The following is a 26,124-nucleotide window of genomic DNA, read 5'->3' as shown; positions in this document are numbered from 1 at the left end:
GAGGAGCCTGATGTGGGGCTCGATCCCATAACGCCGGGATCACGCCCTGAGCCGAAGGCAGACGCTTAACCGCTGTGCCACCCAGGTGCCCCCCAAATTTAATTTAAATAAAAAATTTAAGAAAAAAGAACAAAGTCAGGGAGCAATGCTTGACCATATACTGCTGTGTAAAAAATAGACTGGGATAGAAAATGGAACCTGGTCCTGAAACTAATACTGCACTGCATGTTAACTAACTGGAATTTGAATTAAAAAAAAAAAAGGAAAATGGAGCCTCCTCCTACCTCTGTGGTCTGCCAAAATAGAGATTTATGAAACAAGCAAAGAATACTTCCAAAGCTGGATATTCAACCACTGCTGGCGAGAGGGTTGTTTTTTTTTTTTTTTCCAAATTTCCATCAACATTTATTGGAATTAACAGCTTTTTTTTAAAATAACAATTTTTTATTATGTTAGTCACCATAGAGTACATCCCTAGTTTTTGATGTAAAGTTCCACGATTCATTGTTTGCATANTTGCGTATAACACCCAGTGCACCATGCAATACGTGCCCTCCTTAATACCCATCACCAGCCTATCCCAATCCCCCATCCCCCTCCCCTCTGAAGCCCTCAGTTTGTTTCCCAGAGTCCATAGTGTATCATGGTTCATTCCCCCTTCTGTTTACTGCCCCCTTCATTCTTCCCTTCCTTCTCCTACCGATCTTCCTATTTCTTATGTTCCATAAGTGAGTGAAACCATATGATAATTGTCTTTCTCTGCTTGACTTATTTCACTTCGCATAATCTCCTCCAGTCCCATCCATGTTGCTTCAAATGTTGGGTAATTGTTCTTGCCGATGGCTGAGTAATATTCCATTGTATATATGAACCACANGTTTTTTTTTTTTTTTTTTTTTTTTGCATTGCTATTTCCATTCAACATGTCACAGAATCTGACTTTGGTTGGGTGCCCCACTCAGAAGCACACCTTGAGAAGAGTTGAGTGCAAGTAGTTTCTTTGGGATGTGGTTTCTGGATACACTGGTGGGGGTGGNAAATACCCAGTAGTGCAATTGCTGGATCATAGGGTAGCTCTATTTTTAACTTTTTAAGGGACCTCCACACTGTTTTCCAGAGTGGTTGTACCAACTTGCATTCCCACCAACAGTGTAAGAGAGAGTTTTATAAATAGAGTCTATCCATCCCAGGAGTCTCAAGGAAGCTGCCCCATGGAATTTGGGCTCACCAGGGACGGCATCTGAGAGGAGGCTGTCGTGGAAGCTGTGAGCCTCAGGGCTAGGTCTGGAGGTTTGCAGATTTTCTTGCCTAGTTTTTAGATCAAACATTGATTACTCAGCGGTGGCAGAGTTTTTAAAGGAACCCAAGTGTGATTGAGAGGTGGGTGATTCCGGGGTTGTTGAGAAGGATTGACTGTGAGGATGTTTTTTGTTAGAAACAGGGTCCGGCTAGATCCGGGACATCTGCAAAGGGTGAAGGAGGCGGGGCACCATTTCAACAGCCCTTTTTAGACCACAGCAATGCCTAAGTTCCTTTTTACTCTGTTCAGCAGGTGGGGGGAGTACAAATTGGTAAATACCTGAAAAGGATAAACTCTGTTTCACATGCCCTTTCTTGTTTTGTCTTTTTTATTAGAAAAAAGCCATGTTGGCATTCCATACTTCCACACCAGCTGCCTGCAAACATCTTTGGAAGTGTGGGGTGGAGAACCAGGCCTTTTATAAGTACGTAGCTTTTATTCATTTAATCATAGCTTGTAACACCATCCATGGAACCACTTATGTTTTACAAATAGCTGCATATTCATTTCTTTTAATTCAGTTTTTTTTAAATCATATTTAAGGGAATTGTAAATTTGGTGCATTGTGCAGGGTCACTCCCAACCAAGCCTGAGCTCCACGCTGGGTGATGCCCATAGAATTGCAATGGGTGCTTTTTTTTTTTTTTTTGCATTGCTATTTCCATTCAACATGTTACAGAATCTGACTTTGGTTGGGTGCCCCACTCAGAAGCAGACCTTGAGAAGAGTTGAGTGCAAGTAGTTTCTTTGGGATGTGGTTTCTGGATACACTGGTGGGGGTGAGGAAGGGAGGTGGGGCAGCCAGCAACATAGGGCATGTCGTCCATCAGGTCACTCCTGAGGGCAGCTGTGCGCAGCTCTGCTGGGGAACTCTGTCAGGCTGTAGAACTTGCCTCAGAGTTCTCCCACTGACCAGCAAAGGGCTCCGGGCTGTTTGTCTACCAACTCCCCACTCATTTTGGTTGAAGGCCACTTTAGAGGTCAGAGTTAATGCTCTCTGGCTTACTCTGAGTGTGAGCTGAATGTGCTCTCACAACCAGAGAAGGAAAGCTTTGGCAGAAAATCACAGGTGTTTGTAGTAAGAAGCCTTCAGCATTCAGAGATGAGAGCCAAAGGCTTGTGGGTAGAATGCGGTCAGAAGCTCACATCATGGAAAGTCAGTTCTGGACAGGACTTCAGAAATCATCCATAAAGCTCTCAGGTTTCAAGAGAGCTTCAAATTTACAATCATCCCACTGAGTTCCAGCTTCTCCTCTTTGAGACACACCTGCTGATTGGGAGAGCGTTGGTGAGGGATGCAGTCAGGAGCCCAGGCTAGCCCTGCCTAGGGTATCAGCTGGCCCCTGGATCTCATCCAGGCAGCCTTTGCTCTGTCTCCCCTACACTGAATTCTGCTGTGCTCATTAGACTTGTGTCTCTGAAAATGCTGAGTCTCTGAACCTCCTGGGCTTTGGCTGACAAGGATCAGGAGAATGATGACTTGGACAATCTTTTTCAAATCCTTTTTTATCCACAGAACTCTTTTCCTCAAATAGAAGTGTAGGCAAAGCCTAGTAGGTAAGAAAAGATAAAAACAGAGGAGCTGTGGTTGTTGGTGGGGACTTGGGGACTGAAGACCCTTCACCTGTTGCTCACTGCATCTCAGGAGCTCGGGTGACCAGTTGTCTGCATTTGCCCGGCCTTCTGCAGGCTCAGCATTGAGAGTCTTGTGTCCTGGGAGAACTCTCTGTCCCGGACAGATCCTATCAGGAGGATAGTTTGAAAGCCCTTGGCTGAGATGACCTCCAAAATGAGTGACGTTATGTATCAAAAGACCTTCCCACAACTGTCTTCACCTCAAGGCATCAGTGGGTCCCATGGGTTGTTTGGGAACTGGTATATAAGGGCACCTGATTTCCTCTGAAACCATGTCCAGGCCTGTCCCTGCCCACGAGAGCTGAGAGAGGGAGGGGAAGAGGGTTTGACACTCTGTCTCCAGTTGCAGCCTATGTGTATTTTGCTGTTGTTTTTAATTATTTGAAAAAATGAGATCGTATACCATAAAAATCACCCTTTTAAAGTATACAGCCAGTGGTTTTTAGTATCATTCACAAAGTCATGCAACCATCACTGCTATCCAATTCCAGGACATTTTTATCCCCTCCAAAAGAAACCTTGCACCCATTAACAGTCACTCCCCATTCCCCGCCTCTCCCCAGACCTTGGCAACCACTGGTTTACTTTCTGTGTTTATGGATTCACCCATTCTGGACATTTCATCTAAACAGAATCATAAACTATGTGGCCTTTTGTGCCTGGCTTCTTTCACTTAAGGTCATGTTTTCAAGGTTATGATGTGGTAGCAGGCATCAGTATTTCTTTCCATGACTGAATAATAATCCATTGTTTGGATAGACCACATTTTATCCACTCACCAGTCGATGGACATTTGGATTGTTCCCTCTTTTTAGCTATCATAAATAATGCTGCTATGAATATTCATGTAAAAGTTTTTCTGTGGACAGTTCTGTTAGGTTTATACCTAGGAGTGGAGTTTTTAGATCATCGGGTAACTCTATACTTAATTTTTTGATACACTGACAAACTATTTTTGGAGCCTGAGCTTTTGGGAGTCTTCTGTTCCTCCTTTAATGAAATCATCTGGTTCTTGTCAAGGGATCATTTAGAGACATTTAGTCATTTTGAATGAATGTTTTCTCACAAATGAGGGAGCTGGTAGACGGAGTTTTGAAACAAAGCAAAACAAGATGGATCGTGACTTATTTTATTATAGATTTTTATGTACATATCTATACTAGATAAGATCTCAAGGAAGGAACTGCATCTGTTTATCATTGTATTTGCCAGAGACCCCAGGCATTCAAAAAAATATTTCCTGGATCAATTGATAAGGCATGGTTCCTATCCTCGGGAGAATTGTATTTCATGGTAGAGACCAAAAGGGAAGTACAAATAAAATCCTGGAGGGTATCCTGGAGTTGGGGGTGAGTCTTGCTCCCAGGGGAGCCAGGAGGTGGAAGTCCCTTTTAGACCAAGGCGGGAAAGTGGAAGATGTTGGGGAATGTGAGCGGCCACGCAAGGGTGGAATGGAGGGTACATGAAGTAGACAGGGAGGAGATGAGGGGCCAGGAGCTCTTGGGGCCGGACAGAGCTCAGCCATCGTGAAAGGGGCAGCAGAGGAGTAAAGGGTATGGTTGATGGTTGCTGACCACAGGTGGTGGAAGGGGCGGGAGTAGGAGAGGAGAACACCCAGCGGGGAGACCTTTGGAGACTTCTGAGTCAGCCCTACGTGAGAGGACTTTAGCAAGGCTTTGAAGATCCTTTAGGAGAACTCATAGATCTCCATCGAAGAATAACTTAGGGCATTAATTCATTCTGTTGCACACACATTGTTTTATCACATGTGAGGGAGTCCATTGATTGCTAGAGTCAAATAAAAACAAAAACAGAATTGAAAGGAGGAGGAAGAAGGAGAAAAACCTGTGAACCGGGGAACTCGTTTTGCACATTTTAGGGTACACAACTTAGCTTGCAGCTAGTAAAGAGGTCCTATCATTCGATGGGCCAACTAGGCATATCAGAGGACTCCCTCCCAGGCTTCTGTGGTTGCTTCCGAAGACTTGGGGGGTTTAGTGGCCATGAGTGGCACTGTACGGATCTTCCTTGACTTCCTTGACTTAGGTCGGAGCTATGCCCTGATAAACGCATCTGAAGTTAAAAATACCATGAATCGAGCCATCATACATTGGGGACCTCCTGTACAGAGGTGACCAATGTCCTTGCACCTCTGCTTTGGTTAGGTCAGCCTACCCCGCCTCTCTCATGAAGTTCTCTAATCCCTGATATTTGTACTGATCTGAGTTTTCTTGGACCCTTTTGTTCCTTCATTGTTCCATAACTACCCCTGTTCCTTACGGAGAAAGAAAGATACCACTTGTTCTGACCAGGCTATGTGACCTCGGACAAGTCTGGCCTCAGCCTTCTCATTTATAGAATGGAGGGGACAGGGACTCAGGCGTGATTCATTTGCCTCACCGTGGTCTAGTGTTCACGAGCAAGGACCTTGGAGGTGAAAGGCTTGGCTTTGAGTCTTGGCTCTGTCACTTCCTAGCAGTGTGGTCTGGAACAAAGCACTTGAACGTTGAGCCCCAACTTTGTTTTTCGTCCGTGGAATGTGATTGGTAACACCTGCCGGGGAGTGCTTAGCTGTACGGCAGTGACCATGACAACCCCCTCCCCACTAATGACTAAAGATTTTTGAGTGCCCACTGGTCACAGAGGCTGGTGCCTGGGACTCTGAAGTGTTCTGATTCTGTTAAGCTCCGGGGCGCGTGCCTGTTTCTAGCTCCGTCCCAGTGGCACTGCATTGTGATGGTTTTGGCTGGCAGAGCAAGGTCCTGATTTTGTTTCCTGGGCTGGGGGCGGTTTGCCCCTTCTTTGTCTATTTCACCTGCCATGGGAACAGGGAGGCCCGGTGGCTGATGCCTAGGAATTCCCTGGTGTGCTTTTAACACATGAAATGTGCGGTTGGTCGTCAGTGGGCCCGGGGCCACAATCAGGTTTGAAAGCCTTGGCTCTGAGATCTGCTGGCTGGGAATGGAGCCCAGAGCAGAAACTCTGATTTTCCCTCCTGCTGCAAACCCCAGGGGATCCCCGACACAGACAGTCACCGTTTCAGAGCCTCCTTTATGCCATGTGGTTTCTAGGTGCTGCCACCCCCAGAGTGCGGGGTCCCTGAAAGCACACAGATTCACTGGAAGCTTCAGTGGCTTGGAGAATTTCTGTTCAGTGAGTCTGTCACACCTGCTTCATGCCAGGTGCTGTGCTGGGCACTGGGGACAATGCAGAGGCTCAAATGACCCTCTTTACCCTCAACTTTGTATGGAATTACCGGAGGGGATAAAGGCAGTCCCCAAGAAATTTCTTACCCAGAGTCTGGTGCACATCGTGTCAGAGAAACGGCATTACATCCGGTAGAAAAGGACCCGGAGAGCTCCCTACGTGCGAGACTCGCACACCTCAGTGAGCACGTGAATGACCCGGAGATCCCGCGAGAATGTGGAGTGTGATTCAGTAGATCGGGGTGGGGCATCAGAGTCCATCTTTTCTTCNNTTCTTTTCCTTTCTTTTCTTTTCTTTTCTTTTCTTTTCTTTTCTTTTCTTTTCTTTTCTTTTCTTTTCTTTTCTCTTCTCTTCTCTTCTCTTCTCTTCTTTTCTCTTTTCTTTTTTCTTTTTTCTTCTTTTCTTTTCTTTTCTTTTCTTTTCTTTTCTTTTCTTTTCTTTTCTCTTCTCTTCTCTTCTCTTCTCTTCTTTTCTCTTTTCTTTTTTCTTTTTTCTCTTTTCTCTTTTCTTTTTTCTTTCCTTTTCTTTCCTTTCCTTTCCTTTTTCTTTCTTTCTTTCTTTCTTTCTTTCTTTCTTTCTTTCTTTCTTTCTTTCTTTCTCCTTCCTTTTCCCTTTCCCTTTCCCTTTTCCCTTTTCCCTTTTCCCTTTTCCCTTTTTCCTTTTTCCTTTCCTTTCCTTCCATTTGAGAGAAAGCATGTAAGCAGGGGGAGGAGCAGAGGGAGAGCATCTCAAGCAGACTCCGTCTGAGTGTGGAGTGCAGTGTTGGGCTCAATCCCATTACCCACGAGCTCATGACCTGAGCGGACTTCAGGATCCTGATGCTTAACTGACTGAGCCACCCTGGCGCCCCCAGAGTCTATATTTCTAATAAGCTGGTGAGGCTGTGCTGCAGGCCCCTGGTCCACACTTTTGAGTCCCAAGGTTCTAAACTAGTGGTTCTCAGCGCTGACTGCACATTAGAACCACCCGGGGGAGCTTTTCAAAACATACCAAGCTGTGGACATTCCGCTAAATAGACAGAAGCCAAAGCTTTCTCAAAAGGCCACATATTATATGATTCAATTTGTATGAAATGTCCGGAATAGAGAAATCGAGAGACAGTAGATTCCTGCTTGTCTAGGATTGGGAGTGGAGGATATGAGGGGAGTAATGGGAGGTTGGTTCGTCCTGGGTGATGAAATGTTTTCTCATTTTAAAAAAATTTTGTGAATTATTGGGGCGCCTGGGTGGCGTAGTCGTTAAGCGTCTGCCTTCGGCTCAGGGCGTGATCCCGGCATTCTGGGATCAAGTCCCACGTCAGGCTCCTCTGCTGGGAGCCTGCTTCTTCCTCTCCCACTCCCCCTGCTTGTGTTCCCTCTCTCCCTGGCTGTCTCTCTCTCTGTCAAATAAATAAATAAAATCTTTAAAAATAATAAATAAAAAATTCTGTGAATTATAGTCAAGACCACTGAAGTGTGCAATCTAGAAGGTTGAACTTTATGGTATGTGGATTATGTCTCAATAAATTTGTCATTTAAAAAAAACAAGAATCTGGGTGAGAAAGCTAGATGTTGGTAGAAATAAATCTTTCCCAGGTGGTGCTCATGTGCAGGCTAGGCTTAAATGCTCTAATCCAGTGATTCTCTAAGTAGGGTCCTCAGACCAGCATCAGTATCTCTTGGGAGCTTGCTAGAAATGCAGATTCTTGGGCTCCACCCCAGACTTACTGAAGCAGAAACTTGTGTTTTGAGACTTGTCCCAGGTGAATCTGATGCTTTTTGAGACCAGAACCTGCATGGCTAATGCATTATTTTAAAAATACAGACAGACCTGGACTTGCAGCCCAGTTCCCCGAGTTCTTTTTTTTTTTTTTTAAGATTTTATTTAGTTAGCAGAAAGAGATTGAGAGGAGAGAGAGAGAGCACAAGCAGGGGGAACAGCAGAGGGAGAAGCAGGCTCCCTGCTGAGCAAGGAGCCTGACATGGGGCTCAATCCCAGGACCGGGAGATCATGACCTGAGCCGAAGGCAGACGCTTAACCGACTGAACCACCCAGGTACCCCCAGTTCCCCCAGGTCTATCGTGTTACCATGGTTATGTGACTTAACCCCTCTGTGCCTCAGTTTCCTCACATAAAAAGGTGGATTGCTTCCTCTTAAGAGAGAGCTGTGAAGATAAAATGAATTAACATGTTTGAGATGCTTTGGATAGTACATGGCCCATAGTAGGTCAGATGTTTGAGAAGAGTCTTCTGTAGCTCCTGTGCCGGGATTTTGATGGGGAGTTAGAGGTGGCAGTGGGGAGAGGGCAGGCGGGGGAGAAGGCTGAAGGAGAGAGGACTGCTGTTCAGATAGGTTGTGCATTTGTTGCCTGCAGTGGGTAGGTGTTTGCCCTGGGCTCATTGTTGATGTGAGAGCCTGGTGAACTGAGCACCGGAGCACGTCAGCTAGTTAGAGCAGAAAGGTTCTCTCATTGGCTGTCACAAGGCGTGAAATCGTTCCCCAGAATCTCCATGAACCAGAGGACTGGCTTTGGTGTTCAAGAATGAGAAGTCAATGGAGAGGTTTTGAGAGTGATATTAGGGAGGGCGAGAAACCTATAATGAGCAGGTGCTTTCAAATAACTTGATCTCACTGAACGCTCCTCAGAACACTGTGAGTTAAGTATGCTAATACCCTCCCTTTCCCTTAAAAAAAATTCATGGAGAAATGAGAGCTGGGAAAAGCTACATGACTTGACCAAGGGTGCAGAACCAAGAGCAGGTAGGAGGAGCTTTGGGCTTCTGCTCCTCCAGGTAAAACACCACCTCTTGGGTCAGGAAGGAGAATTTGGGGACTCAGAGGTTCTCAGGGGCAAGTGGGCTGCCTTGGAATGTCGTCGGGGTGTTTGATAAAAACACAAACTCCCGGACCCACGGCAGACCTGCCGGACGAGAATCTCTAGTGATGGAGCCTGGGCACCGGGATTCTAACCCTTGTTCTAGATATTGCGGCCACATGGCCAGGTTTGGGAACAACTGGAGGCATGTCCTATCACCTGGCAACCTTCCTTTCTCCCTGACCATCTCCCTCCATCCTCCCGTGCTTCCCATGTCCCAGGGCTGCTCAAGTTCTCCGAATCAGCTCCCCTGTGAAAATTCCATTAAACTCTCAACCCAAACACGGTGGGGCGTCCGTCTGCACATTTGAAAGGGTGGGGGATTGGTGGTCACGCTCTCAGCCGAGTGTCTCTGAGCGAATGACATGACACAGATGTTCATCAAGGCCAATCGGCTGCCACAAAGAAGCCAACACTGTTTCCGCTCCTCACACCCTGAGCAGACGGGCTGTTCACTTTCTCTGCGAAATGTGTCTTCTCTCTGAGCGGCTGGAAGCGCGGAGCTGAGGCTCACCCAGGCAAGAACACAGCCGCCTCCTCCCCCCACAGGGGGATCCCTAGAACAGCTGGGCTTGCCACACCTCTTTGAGCTTCTGGTGTCTTCTATATAACCTGGGCACAGAGTCGCCTTTGACAACTCCAATTAAGGCTCTTTTTCTTTTTTAATTAATGTTTTTATCGAGGTATAGTTGGCACCATGTTACGTTACTTTCACGGGCTAAAAACTGCAATCAGAACTCTTGATCTTCTTAGCAGACTTGGCCCCAAGGATCTTTAAAACCTAGAACAGTAATAACAAACATTTTAAAGACAGAAGCCTTTTTTTTTTTTTAAGATTTTATTTATGTATTTGACAGAGAGCTCGCGGATGCACAAGCAGGGGGAGAAGCACGCAGAGGGAGAGGGAGAGGCAGGCTCTCCACTGGGCAAGGAGCCCGGCACAGGGCTCCATCCCAGGACCCTGGGATCATGACCTGAGCCGAAGGCAGACGCTCACCCGGGTGCCCCTAAAGACAGAAGCTTCTTTAAAGGTTTCTCTGCCTCCCACCTCTGAGGCTTGGGAGCAGCAACCCTGCCAAGAAGATGGGGAGGAGATGAAGACGGCCCTTTTCTCAGGCCCCTGTAGATAACATGTCGGGCTCACAGCTCCCTGGGTGTGTGTGTGGGGGGGCGGGGGCAGGTGCACCTGGAACAGGCATGCCCTTGCTGGAGGAGGAGGGCATGTGGGACTCCTGCCCCATGTTAGCGCAGCTGGCTGGGGGTTTTTATCCTCTTGACTGCATGTGATTTGCAGCCCAGCTCTGGCCAGCAGCCAGTATTGCCTGTCTGGGGTGCCCGGAGCCTCCTGGGTGTGGATCTGATATGCTCCCACCCATCCTTAAGGGCTCCCACACCATCATAGTCAGGCCCTGCCTTGAAATGGAATCTGTGCCCCTCCCCCAAGGCCTGTACCTCCTCTCCTCCCCTCTCGGTCTCCCTGCTCCTCATTTATCTCCAGTGCCCTTCTCTGTTGGCTCAGGCCATTTGCAGAAGTGGAAAGGGAGAAGGGGCTTCTTTGCAAAAGAGCGTGCCTGTGGATTGCCATGGTTCTGAGGACAGAGGCCAAAATCCTTAACTAGGACAGCTTAAGGTCAGGCCGTGCTAAATTAGGGGGGAAAATGTATGTGTGTGGGTTTGTAATTACAATAATAATCACATAGGGAAATGTGCATCAGATCTTTTTAGTTCCTCCAGTACTCAAGCTCTCCGGGCTCTGTGCCCGCTGAGCCTTCCGCCCGAAACCCTGCCCGCCACCTGCCCGGTTAACGCCTGCCCATCCCCAGATCTCAGACCTGTGGACCCCAGGCTGGATTAGTCTCCCCCTCCCATGCTCTCGTTGCATCTTTTCCTTCATGGCCCCCACCACAATTTAGAGTTATTCACCTATGTGTCTGATTTTTAGATTAATATCCATTTCCCTTCTAGACCTTACACTCCATGAATGCAGAGGCCGTGTGTCGCCCCTGAACTTAGTTGGGGGGGGTGTGGAGCAGGCTCGGCATTTGGTGGACAATTGCTGAACAAAGGAATTAAAGCTTCGAGATGCCCAGCGTTGGGGATCGCTGCCTGCATGGAAACTTCTAACCAGAGCCCTGGCTATGTGCATGTCTTCGCTCACAATTCTATAGAACATATCATTCTGTGTGGTTTTTCTATTAAGATTTTGTGACTTTCAATATTTTAAATGGTCCCGAACTCTTGGAGACCATTCTTCCTGACTTGGGTTTAGTTGCACGAGGTTTAAAGTGGTTGCCGAGAGGCATCCCCAGCAGTCCCGGCCATTTAGTGCCCTGTGTGGGGCCTGCATGCAGCCCACGTTTCCGTTGTTTTCCAGAGTGCTGTGGTTTTGATCGTGGTTACGGGGACGCTCAGAGCAGCTGAATCAGTGCTTGGCTGGGTTTCTTGTTCCACGTGTGTCTTAGTCGTCTCCCAGCCTGGGTTCCTTTAAAGGGCACTGGGTCATGGTGACCTCACTGGAGAATACTTAAGCCAGTGACCATGTCTCTGGTGACATGAGCCCTGTGGTCTCCTTTGGGGAGGACACGGTAGGTGGCTTCTCTGAGACACAGTAAGTGATCCATGTCACTGGGAAGCTGTCTTCTCCTGCAGTGTTGGTTCAGCCACAGATGAGAACCCCCCCACCTGCACAATCTGTCTTCTCCATATCTTTCAAGTGGAAATTTGGGAAGAATCCCTTTTGATTGTCACCGTTGCCTGGTCCTTTCTGCAGGTCGTGACCCAGTAACCAATTCTGAAACTAAACATGTGGGCCCTCACCAGCATTTAGAAGGAACAGAAAGAGGGGCACCTGGCTGGCTCAGTTGGTAGAGCACGTGACTCTCGATCTCAAGGTCTTGAGTTCAAGCCCCACGTTGGGCATGGAGCCTACTTGAAAAAAAAAAACAGAATGTAATACACATAGTGAAAGAAAGTATTTTTTGGTGAAACTTCTCTTTCAGGTGTGTGGGCATGCATGCAATCTCCCAATAGCATATATTTCTTATAGTCAAAAATATCCAGTCACCACATTTTATAGCCTGTCTCACTCGGGCTTGACAACCACCTCTGTTTTGCTTCTTCTTAAGGTATGCGAAATCCAGTCAGATCAAGACCGTGTCAAGCAGCAAGATATTTTTTAAAGGAAGTAGATTTCGATATAGGTGGGTACCTGTGGTTCCATTTTGATGGTGGGTTGGGGTGGGGGCACCCATTTACTTTTTGAATATTTTGCTTATAAATCAGTGCGCTTTGGTTCGTATGCCTGTTTTGGTCCTCCGTTTTCATTCCACTCATGTCTGACACTCATGGGTCCCCCTCAAATTCCATAGTAACTTCTCTGATGGAGGAAGAGAAGTCGTGGATTTCTAGAGTGGATCAGGCCATTGTGAAGTTAAAAAAATACACGTGCACACCCCTCCCCTTCTGCTCTGAGTGTGCGTGCACACATGTCGTGTTTTTCTTTCACAGCGGTAAAGTTGCCAAAGAGGTGGTGGAGGCCAGCTCTAAAATCCAGAGGGAGCCTCCAGTGGTGCACAGGTAAGCGGGGTAGTCCCGGGCTCCGGGAGGCTTCTGGGATGGACAGAAGGACTTCAAGCTTGCGTTGTCAAATTCTCCATAACAGGAGGGGGCATAAGGGCCCCAGCTGCCTTTACCTGTGTCAGTGTGGGCACGTCTGTTTCCAGGCACGTCCCTCTTGCTGTCCTGGAAATCTCCCAGGGACAGACCTGACAGGGCCATGGCGTGAGTGCGGCCCGACTCTGTTTTGAGTTGCTTGCTCTGTGGGGAGTCATTGGCTTGGTTGGGCCTGGAGAGTCACATGAACAGTGTGTGTGATGCACAGCAGTGTCATCTTCTGGCCGAGTCTGTCGTCCTGTCCTCTTAGAACTGCTCTCTGTTCCTGCCTCTGTTCATCAGACGTGGCCAGTACCCACTGGCCCAGCTTCTCTTAGACTATTTCACATGAGGAAGGCAGGGGGTGCTCGTCTCTCCTGGGGCTCCTCACTCCCAAAGGTCACTCGGGGGTGCTTGGGTAGCGCAGTCGTTAAGCATCTGCCTTCGGCTCAGGGCGTGATCCCGGCGTTCTGGGATCGAGCCCCGCATCGGGCTCCTCTGCTATGAGCCTGCTTCTTCCTCTCCCACTCCCCTGCTGTGTTCCCTCTCTCGCTGGCTGTCTCTCTGTCACATAAACCAAAGGTCACTCAGAGGAATGAGGGACATCGTCGTTGCTGGTTCAAGAGTCCACATCTTCATAACGTGGCTATATGCCGTTCTGAGGAATGAAATATTTTCTTGGTCGCATTGGACTTTTTATCACCACGATACACATAGATCATTGCACACCCTAAACCTCAAACATGCTAAATACCTAAAGCTGAACGTTCGCATCATGACATTCCCCTTCTTGAAGGCAAGATCATCCTAAGTTATGTTTTTTTAGGAGGCTCCCACACACTGGTTGCACCTGTTCCTTCCTTCCCCTTCTTTGGACTTGGAGGAGTCTCCCTTGTGCTCCTATTTGCCCAGTCTCCTCTATTTCCAGCATGACCCAGTGAGCGGGGTGCCTCTTACCTTATTCCCTGGGTTGCCGGGTCTCTTGGAAGCGTGGCTGAGCCAGCCCGGCACAGCATCCAGACGGCACCTCTCTCCCACACAGGGGAGCAGGACTGTAGTTGGCATAGGTTCCCATGCAGACGTGTACAGGGAATAATTCACTCCTGGTTTGGGTGACCCAGTGGGAAGCTGTCATGTGCACGTCTGCAGAAGTGGTCTTTCCTGCTTCTCGAAGCAGGAGAAGGCTGAGGGCTAGGGAAGCTGGAGTACTGTGGCAGAACCGTGAAAGTCTTCTAGCCTACTCCTTGATAACACTAGTCTTTTATTTGTGTTTATTTATTTTTAAAATAGTCTTTACAGTCCCTCTTCAACCACAAATTGTGGTTCCTCAGTGTGGCAGAGATGAAAAAGAGGAAATGATAAAATGTATCATTTGAACTTTCCTAGACTCTGGGCCAGAAATGACCTTAAGGATCACCTAATTTGATGCTTCTATTTTATAGACAAGGGAACTTGGGTCTTGGAGAAGTTAAAAGATTTATCTAAAGTCATAAATATTTTTCATGGCAGACCTAAGCCTGTGTTCTTTTCTTTGTAACATCTGCCACCCAGAAAACCTCTGGCATTCTCTTAGAAGCTGGGAGGCAGAAACGCCCCAGGGGCTCTGCTTGGGTTTTATTCTCCTAACTTGAAATGTGGGTGTTTGATCTTGAAAAAAAAAAAAGAAGAAGAAGAAATAGAAATAGAAATACTTGATGCTGGGGAGTTCTCTTGACAGCACAAACACAAAGAAGGAAACCGTTTTTAACATAATGCTTTCAGAGACTCATATTCCCAATACGTAAGACTTTCCAAGAATCCCGTAGTTATCATATATAGATGGTTAATGAGATCAGAACTGATTTGAGAAAGTATTTCTTTTTTCAAGTGAGATTTGCATAATTTATGGGAATCAAGGATTCCTAGATCAGGGCTTCTCAAACTTTAACTTAGACAGGGATCACCTATGGATCTTGTTAAAATCAGATTCCGATTCATGAATCTGGCATTTCTAATGAGTTCCCAGGTGGTGGCCATGTGGCTGGTTCATGGACCACATTTTGAGTAGCTAGGCTGTGGGAGTGAAGGGAGCAGAGTGGCCATAGTGGACTCTTTTCCCAGAATGGACCGAACCACCAGAGGGAATGGGAAATGAGGCATCAGTTAATTTATAGTTTCCCTTTTCTGGAATCTTCTAAAATCTCCCAGGGATGTTACTGCAAACAAGGACCTATAGGCTCTTGAGACACTGGTTCATATGCTATTTGTTTCCCTTCCACTGACCCCTTTTATGTGTATATGAAGCCTGTTGAGTCCACACGTTCAGGACAGCACTCCGGTCCTCAGATTTTGGGCAGTATCTCTCAAAACTCAAAAAGTAACAATGCAGAGCAAGCTGTGGGAGGAAAAGGCTTGTGTCTGTTTGGTCATCTGCGTATCACTCAACACCTAACCCAGACCTTGGCATATAGTAGAGGTCCGTACATAGTTTTTTTTTTTTTTTAAGATTTTATTTATTTATTTGACAGAGATAGAGACAGCCAGGGAGAGAGGGAACACAAGCCTGGGGAGTGGGAGAGGAAGAAACAGGCTCACAGCGGAGGAGCCCGATGTGGGGCTCGATCCCACAACGCCAGGATCACGCCCTGAGCCAAAGGCAGACGCTTAACCGCTGTGCCACCCAGGCGCCCCCGTACATAGTTGTTGATTGAACATATGAACCAGGGGTGTGGGGCGACAGCGGCGTGCCTGCAATTTTCCCGAGACCTGAGATCTGTCCAAGGTGCTGCCCTGGGGGACCATGACCTCTCAGGAGGCAATAGTGCTATCAGAGCTATGGAGACATACCACTTTCAGTGGCAGTTTCTCATTTCTTCCCAGTGGCCAGCTGTGTGGTAGGACATTTTTTTCTCTTAAGCACTTGTTTTTGAATTATTTTGGCTTCTTTGATGTGACTGTCAAAAGTGAGAGTATAGTAATGACCTCTTTCTCGGGCTGTGTTCAGAGATGAGCTCTCCTTTAGAATGGTGACAGTACGGCTACGGTTGGCTGTCTCCCCTCAGCCTGGAGAGTGTGCTCTTCAAAGAACGGAAAGTTCACGGATTACTACTTTTGCTGAGGCGTGTGGGTTTAGAGAGATGACACAGATCGAGAACACTGTCTTGGGATTTTTTTTTTCTTCAAAGGGAGAAAAAGCTAACTCTCATGCTAGCTCACTGATCTTTGCTGATGACAAGATCCCCAAGCAAAGCCCTCCTGGGCTGGTTACTTGGTGAGACTCGCCCATTCATGCCAGGGGCCCAGTGAGGGAAAAGGCTGCAGCTCGGTGAGCCCAGGGCTGGCTGTGTGAGCCATCTAGGCACAGCAGCCACCACTGGGGGACCCCCAGAGGCAGCATTTGGGCCTGAAACGAGCACCGATCTAGGGGTCACGAACTTGGTTGTGTTGCTTACAAGCTGTGTGGTCTAATCTTGGTTGTGCTGTGTCTTGGGTAAATCTCTTAACTTCTCTGATCATCAATTTACTCATCTATAAAATGAGATTCAGAATATTACTTTGCCCAACTTCTAGATTTTGTTACAGGCATAAAAAAAAAAGTGCTCTAAAAATGAGAAAGTGCCATACAAATGGGAGGTGATGATATTATTCCTGTCTCTGATCCAAAAAGCTAGAATTTAACAGACATGTTCTCATTAAAGCTTCTTCAGATGGAGTTTTGATGACAGGCCAACAGCACCTCCTTCACTGCAAGGACTGGTGCAGGAATTCACGAGCCTTGTATTAGTTGCTCTATATTATGCCATCAGTTTTTGAAGCCAATCTTCGAATGTCCTTACAGTTTCCAAAGAAAACCTTTTTACCGCAACAGAATTCCCAGTGACTGTTTCATTAGAAAACAGTTCTGTGCTGAATACTAAGTGGGTCAGCCATTTTGCGGTATCTGTTGACTGGTGGATTCTGAGAACGGGAATCACGGCACAGACCCTAACCTGGCTTGGGGAGACTCGAGCCACGCTGTTTCATCAGGAACTCAGGTGGAAGGGCGGCGGGGGCGGGGGAGCTGACTGGGATGTTGGCACATCTTCCAGAAGACCACCCGACACAGTGGAACCTCATATTAGCCAGAGAGCAAGATATTAGCAATAGTGAACAAAGTCCTCTTTGGGACACTACAGGATAAATCCTGCAGAAAGTGCAGGAAGGCAGTGGAAAGCACAGCAAAAGCACTGGTTGAGAATCAGATGATCTGAGTCTGCTTATCTGAAGTATCTTTAGTCAAGTTCTGTAATTTCACTGAGTCTCAGTGGCCTCATCTGTGAATATGGTATTTTTCTTGCCTGTTTCACAGGTATACTGAGAAAAACAAACATGGTCAAATATACAAACCACTCCGTAAACTCAAAAAGGAGCCATCAAATTCTGGCATTATATTTATTAGTAGTAAAACTGTGCTGGTGAGCTCTTGCTTTAAATGAAACCAGGATCAGCAGCCACCTTTAAAAAGGTTGCAAGGAGAGAGGTATGAAAAGGTAACCTGTTGGGGCGCCTGGGTGGCACAGCGGTTAAGCGTCTGCCTTCGGCTCAGGGCGTGATCCCGGCGTTATGGGATTGAGCCCCACATCAGGCTCCTCTGCTATGAGCCTGCTTCTTCCTCTCCCACTCCCCCTGCTTGTGTTCCCTCTCTCGCTGGCAGTCTCTATCTCTGTCAAATAAATAAATAAATAAAATCTTAAAAAAAAAAAAAAAAAAAAATCTTAAAAAAAAAAAAAAAAAAAAGAAAAGGTAACCTGTGGTCTACAGAGGTTGGTAGAGAAAGGGTGGGAGATGTGCACTTTGATTCTAATTTTGATTATTCTTACCCTCTGGCTGTCCCTGTACCCAGCACCAAGGTCTTGATCCCCGGATTCTTTGTGCTCCAAGGAAACGCTAGCCGTGTCCACCTTTGGGTTTATCTGAGTCTTGTACTTATCGGGATGCAGGGTTCACCTTTGAATCATAGAACTAGAGAGTTCCAGGGTTGTGATCGACCGTGTGGTTCATCTGGCCTAACCCTAAGCAGACCCTAACCCCCCGTGACCCTGGCCATTGGCCTCTGCTACACTGTGGCAGCAGGAGCCTGGGGGCGTGGGTGCTGAGTTAGCATCGCCTGACCAGCCAGTGCCCAGCAGGCTCACACCTGTGAGGTCCCACTTGGTGAGCTCAGCCTGTCCCCGCACTGGGCAATTGGGCAGACGTCGCAGTGTTGGCAGTGGAGGGGGGCAGGTGGCAGAATGCTTTATATCTCCAGGTGGAGAGTGGGGGGGGGTGCTGCTGTGGAGCAAAAGATCCTCCATAAAGGCTCATTACAGGCCTTGATGATGTGCCGTAATTTCTGGGGGATGGAACTACTGCCAGTCAGCTGGCATGGGCGGCCAGAAGTGGGGCAGAGAGGTTCTGTTCGTGCAGCAATGGAAAATGGGCAGAGGTCAGAAAGCTCCACATGTTCACACAAACATGGCGACATGTGGTTTGCAGAGCTAGAATCACGGTCATGAAGGCTGCAGGGCCAGAGGAAATCCTATGAAATCTCAAAAAACTGAGGGCCATTCGCAGTAAAGGAAGAAACTGTTCATGGTAGATTTTAATCTCTCTTCCTTACTCCTTCCCTCCCCTCCCCTCCCCTCCCCTCTGCAAGGAAACACTGTCTCCATTTCATTCCTCGTCAGCCCTGCCATGCTTGCCAGGACGTGCCACACGCATCACCTCCCCTGAGAGGTCCTTCCTGGCTCTCCCTTCCTCCACAACAGGGTCAGGTGCCCCTCCTTAGAGTTCCCAGAGGACCGTTGGCCATCAGTCTCCTCCATGGGATACGTGCTTTCCAGCTGTGGCAGTAACACATTAATGGCTCATGAAATGAAAATAGACCACTTCAAACAAAATGAAATAGAATGGGGGAAAAAATGAATCACACATAACAAGAGTTACTGTTGTTGCATGAAACATTTGCTTTACTTGTGTGTATAGAGAAGTGATATAAAATGCATTTCTTAGTGCGGGTCTCCATCCAAAAGTCTGAAAATCATAGTTCTAGAGAGTGAGTGACTTCATGCAACGACCATGGCTCACCGGAACAAGGCAGACCATCCAGTGCGTACATACCAGCTGCAAAGAAGAGGTTGTAGAGGGAAATAATGAAGGCCAGGACTCCATGGTTAAGCAAGTCTTCATAGTTTTTTTTTTCCAGCCAGTGCCAGCTGTGGAGGGTACCAGGTTCTTCTCCTTCCCTTGTCCCGTGCCAAACAGAAACGCGTGGGCTATAAGGCAGTCCTATAACCAACCCAGGGAACACCAAAGCCAATCTGAAATGGCAACTTTTGTCAAGCCAGGATTGCATTCAATTTGCTTCAATTTCAAATGTGAACAGCCTTTAATAAGATACCTCTGGAGTTGCTGTAAGGCACACCAGAAGGGATGGATCAGTCTCGGCCCTCAAGGTGCTTGTCAAGGTGGGGCTGATTAGTACAGCAGTAATGACAGACAGAGGTGCCAAATGCCATGAGATGGGAAAGAAGGGAGAGTAGTGTGAGGGGAGAGAGAGAGAATGAATGAAAATGTGTTGTGAGGGCCATCCAGGGGGGCATCAAAAGGTAGGAAACATTTGACACCATCTTTGAAGGGTGCGTTGGTTTGGGTTTTGACACGAAACAGGAGAGGAAGGATGCTGAAAAACCCACTAGAGATGCCCCACCTCCCTGTCTTTCAGGGCAGACAGCTGGTCTCCCTGCAGCAGGGAGTGTAGACGGGCTATCCGCTATCAGCCATAGTCTCAACGAGACATTCGTACATTTTCCTTGCCATCTGCTGTCCTTCACAGCCAAGACCATGTGTATGCTGCCTTCAGAAGCAGAGCTTCTGTGGCTGGTGAGAGGGGTGTGCATTTGAATGGGAGTATTAACCATAGATATTAAATATTGGACATCCAGCAACGGCAAGGTAGCTTGAAGCTGTCTGACTGGGGTATGTTTTCGTTTTTGGCTTTTTTGGTGGTTGTTAAATTACTTTGAGCCATGCCCTTCATTCACTTTTCTGTGTATCTAGTTCAGTGACACCTGCCTCCCATGTCTTTTTCAATGCCCGTGTTGTCACCTAGTATGCCTCTGTCTGGTGACATATGGGGAAATATCTTTTCTTTCACTGTGTTATATTAGAACACATGGACATTTTGTCAGAACCCTAAAAAGGGCTGTATGTCCTAAGTGTTATGTGGGACTCCACTGTGGGAGTCTAGAGACAGTTCCCAACTTGGATAGTGGATCAGGATAGAGGGGCTGGCATTTGCAACGGAAACCAATTCCCTCTGGTTTGTATTTGTTTTCAGAGCCAACATGACCCAGAGCCGCAGCTCCTACTCCTTGAACAAACAGCTCATCATTAACATGGAGCCCCTGCAGCCCCTGCTGCCTTGCCCCAGCGAGCAAGAAGAGGAACTTCCATTGGGTGAGGGTAAGTACCCTTCCTTCCTGAAGCTGGCATCACAGGCTTACCCTGAGGGGACGAGTGAGGCATCCATCCTGGGTATCTTGATAATGGTTGGGGTGGGGGATGGAATGAGTCATAAATTGTTTCTAGTAAATAAGCTGTTTGCAGGTGTAAGACTGCATTATTTTGAGAGTTCTATCAGTTTCTCCTGGAGAAAGTCCATGGATGCAAAGCAGTCCTATAAAATTATGTTAAAGCAGTGATCGCTGTCTAGCAGGGTAGCCACTGGCAATGTGTGGCTGTTTAAAACCAAGTTGAAATTCGTTAAAATTAAACATTCAGTTCTAGCCACATTAGCTGCATTTCCAAGGAGTAATAACCACATGTGGCTAATGGCTACCATCATAGAAAGGTCAGACCAAGAACATTTCCATCGCTGTTGAAAGTTCTACTGAATGGTAAGTTTTTAATTATAATTAAATTAGTGGTTGTAAAGAATTCCCCATAAGTGTCTTATACTGGTCATTCCGTTCTGCCTGAATATTTCTTCATACTTACATTCCATTTTCCATAGGCCTTTCTCTGATAGTTTTGATACAAGCTAAAATACATACAGTCCACCTCAACCCAAAAGTTGTCGTATTTTTAAGGACCGTACTGTATGTGCGTCTAGGCTTTTTTTGCTTTTGAGGACTTTACTTTCTTTAGGGAAGACTCTCCCCACATTGCTTTTGGAGACACCTCGTGAGGCAAATCTCACACATGAATTTCCAAGTATATTTTAAAATGCACTCAAAATAAAGTTAGTGGAACCCTGAACACAAACATAACATGCTTTTCCTTAAGTGACCTTGGTTTCATCATTTAAAATTTGGATACTGGGCAGTTTCAAGAGGGCGGGTCTCTCTGTCCCCAAAAGATCTCCTTCACCTGCAGCTTCAATTCAAGAGCTCTGTCCCCGGGGGAGAACTCTCCAGCCTGTAATGCGAGTATAGCTTGGGAGGCAAATACCCTTGGGAGAGATAGCAGCAGCTCCTTCACACTGAACTGTAAATAATTTTAGTAAATCTTTTCCTGAAGGGAAGTTTAGTGGTTAGGAGGAGAACTGGACAGCTTAGATGCCCCCAAATTCCATGGGTGGAAGGAAAGCATTGCAAAGCAGAAAGGGTGGGGCCTCAGGAGACCTCCTTATCCCCAGCTGAGCCACAAGATAATGACAATGAATGGTCTTGGTATACTCATGGCCTGTACACTTGGTCTTAACAACTAGCTGTGTAAGTTCCATGCTAAGTTAGTTTTCTTAGCCCAAGGGTCTCTGGGTCCCTGTGGCTTGTGTACGTTTTCCAGCACCCTCTCTGGTTTTGTGTATTTTTCAACTGTGATAAAAGTGGCTTTCATTTCTGATCCCCAGTGATTTTTCTGGGCTTCCTCTTGTAGAGAAGGAAAAATTCTTCCTCTTTGAGGTCTTTCAGCTGGACTAAGATTTAACTTATGTAAGACAAATTAACAGGAGAAAAAACCCTCAAGTTTAATTATGTGCACACGGAGGCCCCAAAGTGAAATTGAGACCTAAAGAAATGATTAAAGCAGGCAATTTGTATACATTTTAGACAAAGCGACAATAAATTTAGGAGGAATTGACAGGATAAAGAAAACAGGTGTTTGGGAACTTTAATTATTAGGGAATTCTTTTTTTTTTTTAATGTTTTTTTATTATATTATGTTAGTCACCATACAGTACATCCCTGGTTTTTGATGTAAAGTTCGATGATTCATTAGTTGCGTATAACACCCAGTGGGAATTCTAAGGAGACTTTAGGCTAAGGTCTAGTAGACTAGAAAAAAATAACAAGGTTTGTTTCTACAGCTTTCTTGGCTTTGAAGTCCCTATCTCTGGTTACAAGGATGTCTTTTTTTTTTTTTAAGATTTTATTTATTTATTTGTCCGAGAGAGAGAGAGAGAGAGAGAGAGAGAGAGAGAGAGCAGACACACGCACGCAAGCTCATAAGCAGAGGGAGGGAGAAGCAGGCTCCCTGCTGAGCAAGGAGCCCGATGCGTGACCTGAGCTGAAGGCAGATGCTTAACTGAGTGAGCCACCCAGGCACCCTGACAAGGATATCTTTTTACTTCTCATTAGAGGGGGGGTGTTTTTCATAAGGCAGATTTGTTTCCCACTCTCGGCGGGGGACAGAGGAGGGTCCGAATGTCCTTGCACTGGTTGCTTACCAAGTAGCTTCAATTCAAAAAAATCAATATGCATCGTGATACATTTCGGGTGGGTTGCCCTTGACCCCCACACGCTCCTATACCTGTAATATTTGGTTTAATGGAAATCCCTTTTTCTGGGGGTCATGATTCTCCCAAGGTTGAATGGAGAAGAGGAAGGGAAAAGGAACAACCCATCTCTGGAGTTGTGACTGTGTCTTGTTTACAAAGATAGAAACCCAGATAAGAACAGAGATTCCATGGGGAATATGGAAGTCAGGCCACTCTGACCCCAGGAGTCACCCTCCAGGGTATAACAGGGAGGTGGGCAAGCTTTCCCCTGGACCTTTACCCCATTCAATTAAAAGCCATTTTGCTCCATTTTCTATAAAGCGGTTGTACTGCTAAATCCTAACCTTGACTTTAACACGAATGCTGTGGACAAGAAACACATACGCGATAATTAACTGCAATAAACATTTTTTTTCATGACATGTGGTAAGAATCCATAAGCCACCTTTTCAATTTTTCCAGTTACTTTAAAGAAGAATCTTAAATTTTTTCACCAACTATAAAGTCAAACTGATAGGTTACTCTCTTAAAAGTCCAAAATGGCTCTATAAATGTCTAGTAAAACTTTTTTTATTAGGCAGTCCCCTTTTTTATTAGGAACATCTTGTGGGTTTTGAAGCTCAAGAAAATCCTATCAATCTCCAGGATATAGAATCGACTTAAAAGGAAAAGAAGTAAAAACGACAGTATTGTTAAGTGTCCAATAGATGGAATGACCTTCTCAATCTATGGAAAGAGAGCAAAATCATTTTAGGTCCCATGAAGTTCAGAGTTATGATTCCCACAGTGAACCTAGCTCAGTGTTCTTGATACCATCATATCTCTATTTTAGAGTCTGATTCTGCTCCAAGTGTCTTGTCTTTGAGTATCAGGCAATGGAATTTAGACAATCCATAGGGATAAATACTTATTTTATAGCTTTGTATTTCTCTGGTATACAAAGAGAAGAGAGACAGAGACCACAGCTTTAAACAATGATATCTCCACCTTTGTGGTTGGACTGTCTTTCCTGGCACATACAATGTGATGAATTTAGTTTCATCTTTGTATTTGATATTTTCGTACTTTTTTTGCCGGAACAAGAGCCAAACTGAAAGAAGCTAGGAATTCCTTCATTCCTTGATGCAACATCGATGACAAATACAACCGATACAACTGGTTGACCACACTTAGCACGTGCAGGTTGTTGTGGCTTTATAATAATGTAGACACTGTCTTCCTGAAGGCTCACAGCCCGTTGGGGAGGCAAGTGAAATCACAGAGGTGACGGACAGGTTCTGCCTCTGCTGATGGAAAGCGTGCTCACTTTTCTGCGTGCCTCATGAGATATCAGTGCCTCAAGCTGCCTGGAGAGGATCTTGTTCCCTTTAGTCTGATTAGAGTGTCTGACATAGAATTGGTAGGTCAAGGAATGGGTGGGTGAGATTGGCAGGCAGAGGGACTGGCAGTCTGGTCTACCTGCATTGTTTGCTGGTGTGGCTTTGGGGAAGAAAGTTCAGGGAAAAAGTGAAAGGCAAGGCAAAGTTAAGAAAGGACCAGGTCATGATGGGTCTCCGTGACTGCTAGGAGAGTTTAGACTTTAACTGGAAGACACTTGGGAGGCACTGGAGGATTTCAGGCGTGGAAATGGCCTGATTGGAATTATGTTTTATATCATTGGTGGTGTAGAGAGAACAGATTTGAGGCAGCTGTGGCTGGAGAAGAGTTTTTCCACATCAGCACCATTGACCTTTTAAGCTGGATAATTTTTTGTTGGTTGGGGACTGTCTCGAGCATTGCAGGCTGTATAGTAGCATCCTTGGCTTTTACCCAGTAGATGCCAGTAGTACCCCATCTATCTTGATAACCAAAAATGTCTCCAGGTATTGTCAGGTATCTCCTGGGGAGCAAAATTTCTCCCTGGTTGAGAATCTCTGAGTTGGAGGCACAGAGATCACAGAGGAACCATTGCATAAGCCCAGAAAATAGTTAAACAAGGGCTGAATGAGGCAGAGGGAGCGGAACTAGGGAGGAGGCAGTGTATCCAAGCTAGCAAAGCGGTAGAGTTGTTGAGACGGGGTCACTGCTTACCCCGCAGGTGAGCAGCCTGTGGACTTCCTGTCCAGGTTCTGCCCTTGTCTCTGGGACTCTGAGAGTGAAAAGAGTTCAGCTTCTTTATTTTTTATTATTTTTTAAAGATTTTATTTATTTGACAGAGAGACACAGCGAGAGAGGGAACAAAAGAAGGGGGAGTGGGAAAGGGAGAAGCAGGCTTCCCGCTGAGCAGGGAGACCGATGTGGGGCTCCATCCCAGGACCCTGGGATCATGAGCCGAAGGCAGACGCTTAATGACTGAGCCATCCAGGCGCCCCGAGTTCAGCCTCTTTATAGATGAGACTGTCGAGGCACTGGAAGGCTTAAGTGACATGTCAGTATCACACAGGGAGTCAATGGCAAAAATGATTTCATTTAGACATTGGAGCCATTGAGAGAGTTACATACTTTGCATTGCTTTGCTGAGCTTCAGACATGGAGTGGAGGACACTTGGACCTCACTATTCCCCAACCCTGTAGAGTGGTTCCAATTCTTGATGAGTTTCAAATCACACATTTTGGAACTGGATCCATGAACAGGTCAAGGTTGGAAGCCTGAGTTTAAAGAGTTGTCTGGTTAGGAATTTTTTAAAAAATCAGGTTGGGAGAAGAAAGAAGGTCCTAACCCTGACCTTTGGAGGCACAGTCTCTGTGAGGTCCTGGGGAGATCCTGGCACCTCATCTCACATCTGTGCTGCCATCATGACTCTCCAGGGTTATAACCACTCATTTGTCTGACAAGCTCTCTTTATTCTTCCTAGAGCTTCATGCTTCTCAAAGACAGCTGTGGAGAGCATTATTGCCCAGATTCTCCCAGTGGCGCTCTGGGAGAACGGGTGCCCACATTCATTCATATGACAGGACAGCTGGAGGATTAGCTCTGAAGTTGGCAGCGTCCGGGTAGAGAAAAAAATGAAATCAGCTCCTAGGCACCACTAGGCAACAGGAAAGTTTTCAGTATTACCCCGGAGTTGCTCAGTTACGGGATCCAAGTAGATTAGTGCTAGGACAAACTTTCTGTGAGAATGGGCAAACCATTTGCAAAGTGTCACATGGAGCTTATGAAAATTTCGGGAGAAGAAGAAAATTGAAAGTGGGAATTGTTCTGGGAAAAAGTGGCATTTTAAGGAGTCATTAATCTGAATAAAATCACATGCCATATGGAGGTAGGGTCTCCATAGTGTGGGCAGCAAAATGCGTGGTGGAGTATATTTTTTGTTGGAGAAAAATGCTGGACTATGGTAAAGAAGGTGAATAACATTAGTCATGTGGGAGTTCGTGGCTGGCAATTAGTGACACCCAGCGAACATCATTCTTGTCTACCAGAGCAACGGGGCAGGCTGGCATAAATAAATAAATAGGCAGGAAACCATGCTTTCTTCCCGTTGGTAGAAAAAACTAAATAAGAGTTAAAAGTGTTTGACACCTTCCTGCTAGCAAAGCGGAAGCACAGTGCAGACACCAGAATGTTCATAAAGGAGTGCCTTCCAGGTGGTGATGTGGTTGGATTGAGGGTGGCTTGAAGCTGTGCTTGCATGTGATTGAGAACATGTCTATGCCTGTGGAGTAGATGAAAAATGAAAGAGGTGATGGAATCGATGGAGTAGAATAGATGGAAATTAAGGAGAGTGGTAAAATTAGCTCTGCTATGCCGCCATTTAACTCTGTGTGTGTGTCCCTGTAAATGT

The 26,124-nt window shown here is 46.3% G+C and overlaps 1 protein-coding gene across 4 annotated transcripts in view; it reads left to right on the top strand.

The window, feature by feature from the left end:
- FRMD3 (FERM domain containing 3) overlaps positions 1 to 26,124 on the top strand; it is a 309,467-nt gene that overhangs the window by 230,115 nt on the left and 53,228 nt on the right. For all 4 annotated transcript variants that reach the window (XM_034647100.1, XM_034647098.1, XM_034647099.1 and 1 more), the window contains 4 exons: positions 1,636 to 1,724; positions 12,123 to 12,197; positions 12,505 to 12,573; positions 19,985 to 20,109. In XM_034647100.1, coding sequence (XP_034502991.1) covers positions 1,636 to 1,724; positions 12,123 to 12,197; positions 12,505 to 12,573; positions 19,985 to 20,109 — 358 coding nt within the window. The remainder of the gene's footprint in view (positions 1 to 1,635; positions 1,725 to 12,122; positions 12,198 to 12,504; positions 12,574 to 19,984; positions 20,110 to 26,124) is intronic.

Source organism: Ailuropoda melanoleuca, chromosome 17, assembly GCF_002007445.2.
Source record: "Ailuropoda melanoleuca isolate Jingjing chromosome 17, ASM200744v2, whole genome shotgun sequence".
Lineage (NCBI taxonomy): Eukaryota > Metazoa > Chordata > Mammalia > Carnivora > Ursidae > Ailuropoda > Ailuropoda melanoleuca.
This window is presented reverse-complemented; position numbering and strand designations above follow the sequence as displayed.